At 40.7% G+C, this 6,775-nt stretch overlaps 1 protein-coding gene across 1 annotated transcript in view; it reads right to left on the bottom strand.

The window, feature by feature from the left end:
- Positions 1-3,662: 3,662 nt before the first annotated feature.
- The window catches only part of SLC2A4RG (SLC2A4 regulator), a 47,951-nt gene continuing 44,838 nt past the window's right edge, over positions 3,663-6,775 (bottom strand). The window contains 1 exon segment of the mRNA XM_070744425.1: positions 3,663-6,541. Coding sequence (XP_070600526.1) covers positions 6,430-6,541 — 112 coding nt within the window. The 3' untranslated portion in view covers positions 3,663-6,429.

Raw genomic sequence — 6,775 nt, 5'->3', positions numbered from 1 at the left:
GGCATCCATGAACCTGTCTAATCCTGCCTTGAAGCTATCCAGGCTGACAGCTGTCACGACCTCTGCTAGAAGGGAATTCCATAAACCAAGGACCCTCTGGGTGAAGAAATATTTCCCTTGATTTGTCTTCACTTTCTTACCTATGAGCTTTAGGGAGGGCCCCCTCGCCCTAGTATGTGATAGAGAAAAGATTTTTTCTCCATCCACCTTTTCTATCCCATGCATGATTTTATACACTTCGATCAAGTCACCCCTTAAACGCCGTCTTTCAAGGCTGAAGAGACCAAGACGTTGCAACCTGGTTTCATAAGGGAGGGGCTCCATTTCCTTGATCATTCTTGTTGCCCTTTTTTGCACCTTTTCCAGTTCCATTCTATCCTTCTTGAGGTGCAGTGACCAGAACTGTACACAGTACTCCAAGTGTGGTCTCACCATCGATTTGTACAGAGGCAATACAACTTACTTATTTTCGATTCCCTTCCTAATCATGCCAAGCATGGAATTTGCCTTTTTTTTTACTACTGCTGCACACTGGGTTGACATCTTCATTGAGCTTTCCACCAAAACCCCAAGATCCCATTTTTGTGTTGTCTCAGAAAGCTTGGTCCCCATCAGTTGATAGATATAATTGGGGTTCTTTGCCCCGATATGCATAACTTTGCACTTGTTTAGGTTAAAATGCATTTGCCACTTTCTTGCCCACTCACTCAATATCGAGAGATCCTTCTGGAGCGCCCGACAATCAGTTTCATGTTTGTTAAATGAATCTGGTTTCCACCATGGAATTTAACTTGCCAATTGGAACACTCCCGGCAATAGGAAGGCTCGATCCCAAATCTTAAGCCCAACGACGGAACGGTAAAAGCCTGCAAGACTCGTACAGTTAAAAATAATAATCTGTATTATTTTTTTTTACCAATTCAAAAGTAGGTGCGCGCGCACATTTTGGGCTAAGTGTACATAGAAAGCTTCCTGAATTACACAAACGAAACATTCGTTTACTCGTTCAACATCCTTGCAAAGTCCAACTCCCTTCCCTGAACCATTCGATAGGACACGTGGCTAAATAGGTTTGCAATAGGCTGACGGCAAAGCCACTTGGGATGTAGGCAGACAAGCAAGGATGGTTGATTGTCTCCAAAATTAACGATCATGGTCAAAGGACTTTGCTGGGTTTGGCCCAGCCACCAGACTGCATAGCAGAGCTTCAAAAATGGGTGAAAGGGAAGCACCAGTTTGCTTGGCAGAGCGATTCCCAACTTAACGGTGCCCAAAGGATACCCCTGGGGGGGAAAATACCAATAAAGAATAGAATAGAATAAGGAATATAATAATTAGGAGAGGAAAGAGTAAGGAATAGAGTAGAATAAGGAATAGAATAATTAGGAGGAAAGAATAAGGAATAGAGTAGAGTAGAATAGAATAAGGAATAGAATAATTAGGAGAGGAAAGAATAAGGAATAGAATAATTAGGAGGAAAGAATAAGGAATAGAATAATTAGGAAAGAATAAGGAATAGAGTAGAGTAGAATAGAATAAGGAATAGAATAATTAGGAGAGGAAAGAATAAGGAATAGAGTAGAATAAGGAATAGAATAATTAGGAGATGAAGAATAAGGAATAGAATAATTAGGAGGAAAGAATAAGGAATAGACTAGAATAGAGTAGAATAAGGAATAGAATAATTAGGAGGAAAGAATAAGGAATAGACTAGAATAGAGTAGAATAAGGAATAATTAGGAGAAAAGAACAAGGAATAGAGTAGAATAAGGAATAGAATAATTAGGAAAGGAAAGAATAAGGAATAGAATAATTAGGAGGAAAGAATAAGGAATAGAATAATTAGGAGGAAAGAATAAGGAATAGAATAATTAGGAAAGAATAAGGAATAGAGTAGAGTAGAATAGAATAAGGAATAGAATAATTAGGAGAGGAAAGAATAAGGAATAGAGTAGAATAAGGAATAGAATAATTAGGAGATGAAGAATAAGGAATAGAATAATTAGGAGGAAAGAATAAGGAATAGACTAGAATAGAGTAGAATAAGGAATAGAATAATTAGGAGGAAAGAATAAGGAATAGACTAGAATAGAGTAGAATAAGGAATAATTAGGAGAAAAGAATAAGGAATAGAGTAGAATAAGGAATAGAATAATTAGGAAAGGAAAGAATAAGGAATAGAATAATTAGGAGGAAAGAATAAGGAATAGAGTAGAGTAGAATAGAATAAGGAATAGAATAATTAGGAGAGGAAAGAATAAGGAATAGAATAATTAGGAGGAAAGAATAAGGAATAGAATAATTAGGAAAGAATAAGGAATAGAGTAGAGTAGAATAGAATAAGGAATAGAATAATTAGGAGAGGAAAGAATAAGGAATAGAGTAGAATAAGGAATAGAATAATTAGGAGATGAAGAATAAGGAATAGAATAATTAGGAGGAAAGAATAAGGAATAGACTAGAATAGAGTAGAATAAGGAATAGAATAATTAGGAGGAAAGAATAAGGAATAGACTAGAATAGAGTAGAATAAGGAATAGAGTAGAATAAGGAATAGAATAATTAGGAAAGGAAAGAATAAGGAATAGAATAATTAGGAGGAAAGAATAAGGAATAGAGTAGAATAAGGAATAGAACAATTAGTAGAGGAAAGAATAAGGAATAGAATAGAGTAAAACAGAATAATCAGGAGAGAATAAGGAACAGAATAGAATGGAATGGAGTAGAATAGAATGCAAAGCACAAGAGCCAGACCAGGAGCAACGGATGGAAGCTGACCAAGGAGAGATTCAACCTAGAAATAAGGAAGAACTTTCTGACGGTGAGAGCGATCAACCGGTGGAATGGCCCGCCTGCAGAGGTTGTGAATGCCCCAACACTGGAGACCTTCAAGAGAAGACTGGACTGCCATGTGTCTGGTGTGGTATAGGGTCTCCTGTACCTGCAGGAGGTTGGACTAGAAAACCCACAGGGTCCCTTCCAACACAAACTATAAATAAGATAAAATAAAGCATAGAATAGAACAGTGTAGGGAGGGGAGAGAAAAGGAATAGGATGGAATGGAATAGAATAAGGAATAGAATAATTAGGAGAGGAGAGAAAAAGACTAGAATAGAAAAGAATAGAATAGGGAATAGAATAATTAGAAGAGAGGAGAGAATAAGGAATAGAATGGAACAGAATACAATAAGAAATAGAATAATAGGACAGATGAGAAAAGGAATAGAATAGAATAAGGAATAGAATAATTAGCAGAGGGGAGAGAAGAGAATAAGGGATAGAATAGTATAGTATAAATAGAATAGAATAAGGAATATAATGAGAGAAAAGAAAAGGAATAGAATAATTAGAAAAGGAGAGAATAAAGAATAAATTGAATTGAAAAATATAGAATAAGGAATAGAATAGTTTGAAGAGGAGAGAATAAGGAACAGAACAGGACAGAGAATAAAGGAGAGTATTTGTAGCTCAGGGTTGAAGTGAGGGGTCCTTGGTGCTCAATGATCTTAGCTGTTTTCTTGCAAACAGTTTATGACCCACAATACGTTACATCATCCAGCCCTGGCCCTAATGATGTTAACCCAGTTCGACATTGAAATGTTTGCAAGACAACAGCCAAACTCGGAGAACACCGAGGGGAAAAAAGACGACCTTTAAAAAGGGAGGTTTTTAAAAAAGTTTTAATGCTTTCGTGGAAACCTGTCCTTCGAAGACACATCATCATCATTGCGTGTCGGAAACGGAGAGGGTCGTCTCTCCCACCCACAACCGACACACAAACCCACAAATCAAATCTCTGAAAACATTGTGGTTACAATACCAATCCGGCGAATATCGGCTTCCGTGGGACAGAATAGAAAATTGGCTGGCAGGAAAAGTCATTTTTTTAAAAAACCTGTGCAGTTTGCAATAGTGCAAAGAATTAGATATCCGGCGTGGCCTTCTCTCCGCAGCCTCATTCCTGGCGAGCGCACAATCGCACCCTTGTGCCAACCCTCGAGGATCGTGGCAACGGGGTGACAATCCCGGGGCCGTTTGGTCTCTCGGAGCCTCTCTTCAAGTTCGCAGGTCTTCCGAATTGGGTCATTTCCAACCAAAACGAGACTTTTTGTTGTCGCCGTTGTTTGCAGAAGATAATTTTCACAAGGTGCCATAAGAGAAGGACAGGTGTGCATAGAAATGCGACTGTGAGGTTACACGGAAATGGAATTCGGTGGCAGGGCAAAAAAGTGGTGTGAGATTTTCATTTTTAGAAACGAGCATTTTGAAACAGCAACGGAGACCGGAGGAAATTAGACTTAGAAGAGACAGGGGATTTTAGGTGTGCAAGACTTATAAAAATTACATTGTTCTCTTATGAGCCTCTACCCCTCAAAAAAATATGAGGGTGGCTGGCTTTGATATAGAATTCAGTTTGTGCAAAGATTGAGAGACATGTGGGTATAATTTAAGCATTTATTTGGCATTAATAGCATGTAAGTCTAATTGCTATTAATGCCAAATACTTTGGGTTAGAGCAGTTTTGTGACTTTTAAGATGGGTGGACTTCAACTCCCAGAATTCCACAGCCAGCTTGGCTGGCTGTGGAATCCTGGGAGTTGAAGTCCACCCATCTTAAACTTGACAAAATTGAGAAATATTTTGCTTAGAGAAACTTCAACAGATCTCACAGTGCCACCAACTGGTGACTTTTTAAAAGCAAAACCCGCAAAACTTCCCACCGGCTCGGATTCAGAAATCGCCACTTGGAAACCCCCAAAATTGCCACTCATCCTGGCCCGAGGGGCCACAAAGTCATGGAAAACGGCCTTAAGCAAAGCTTAACCCCAGTTCCTAAGTTCAACACCGATCGACTTTTCTCCACCAATTTTTTTTTTTTAAAATATCCTGATTCTAAAATTGACTTTTAAAGCTGGAAAGATCAGGGCGAGAAATATTGCCGATATTCTATCTTTATTTATTAATTTATCATTTTGATTTCTATGCTGCCCTTCTTCGTAGACTCGGGGCAGCACAGATACCCAAATAATAAATATTTTGCTGTGTAGATCGGGGTGGGTGGGAGAATGCTATGACAAGTGGACAGAAACATCCCTTCCCCATCACCCCATTGTGTAAAATGTTTTTTTTTTTAAAGAAACCCACCCCCAAAAACCCAGGATTGCACACGAGGAAAATCAGCAATTTTTTTTCTCCTTGCTGTCGGGAGTCGGCTTAGGTACAAATTCAGTCCAGGTTGCGAATCAATTGGTCAGGCTACATTTCCGGCGCATAGCTTATTTCTTGCGAGAGGCTAACATTGCCATTCATGAGTCGGAAAAAACATTTCCTATTCTTTGGCAGGCACCAATGGGAAGGGAATATTTTGTGGGGAGGATGAGCAGGGAATTAAAAACAAAAATATTTTTTAGAAAAAAATTCCCCGATGGGAAAGAAACAGAAAGGAAAAAAAAAAGTACTTTTAAAGTTTCGCTGACGTTCAACAGGTATCCCCCCCCCCTTTGGTTCTATCCATCTCTTAGGCTGGACATTTGGCTTCCGAACTGAATTTAAATCGAGGAGGGGAGAAAAAAGGAGTTTTAGGGGAAAGCTGCTTGCAGCCGGCAAATAAAAGCAAAGGACACTCAGGCAAAAGTCATTTCTTCTCCTTCCAACACCTGTTTTTTTACCTTCCCTTCTGAAGTCCTTAACGCCAAAGCTTACCGAGGAAGGAAAAATAGAACAAAATTGCTGATACCGATTTTAAAAAAAATGTCCAGAAACAAAATCACAACCCATCAGGCTTTGATTCTTTCAGAGAACGAAAAAACGTCAAAAACTTCGTTATCTCCGCTCCGAAGGATTTTCGGGAATTCTCGCGGTCTCAAAACCTCAACAAGGCTGGGAGATTCGTAGCGGCAGGTGAAGGATGGGGAGGAGGCGAACGCGAGACAACACGTAGCTTATTTCAGAAGAAAATAAAAAATAAAAACGCCATCGAAAGACGAGCAATGGCTTTACATTTTTCACATGTGTGGACGGACGTGGGGAAATTCAAGGGAGGCTTGGATTGGGCAGGTGTGTATCCCTGGGTGGAGAGGCCGTCCGGATAGATCTAGAAGACACCCCATGCTGGGTGACGCTTCGGATGGCCGGAGTGGGCAAGGCGCTTCTGTCTTCCTTTGCCAACGGTCCCCCAACTCCGTTCATCCCAGAAATTCCGGTTTCCTGAGCCAAGGCACGATTGGGAAAGCACGCAAACACACGCACACAGCTTGGGAGAACGGGAGGAAGTGGATGGGCGGGTCGGGGCAAAAGAGGGCATGGGGGGGGCAGACGGTGCGAGGAGAGATGGGGCTGGAAGGCACCAAAAGTGCAAATCGCGCAACGCGGGCGGAGGGCCGAAGCCGGCCGGACGAAGATTTCCCCCTCCCCCTCCCCTCGAGAGCTTTAGTCGACGAAACGCTGGCAGGCTTTCTTCCAACGACAGGCAGTACACCACATGCTGCGGTTCTCCATTCCGTAGACTTTGCGGCACTTCTTGGCTTCACCACGCGGCTTCCTGCAAGGAGGCAGAAGAGGAAGGCGGTGAGAGGGGATGGAAGTGAATGACGCCTAGTGAGAAGCGGAGGGAGGACAAAATGGTATTGTTTTGTCTAAAGGAATGAAGGTTGAATTGTAATGCCAGTTCTGTGTGCAATAGGGTTGATATTCCTGTAATATGGCAAATGATTTAGCTTCACTAGATAAGTGGTCAAAGCAACGGAAACTGCAGTTTATTATTTATTTATTTAAT

This window comes from Erythrolamprus reginae, chromosome 3, assembly GCF_031021105.1.
Source record: "Erythrolamprus reginae isolate rEryReg1 chromosome 3, rEryReg1.hap1, whole genome shotgun sequence".
Taxonomy (NCBI): domain Eukaryota; kingdom Metazoa; phylum Chordata; class Lepidosauria; order Squamata; family Dipsadidae; genus Erythrolamprus; species Erythrolamprus reginae.
This window is presented reverse-complemented; position numbering and strand designations above follow the sequence as displayed.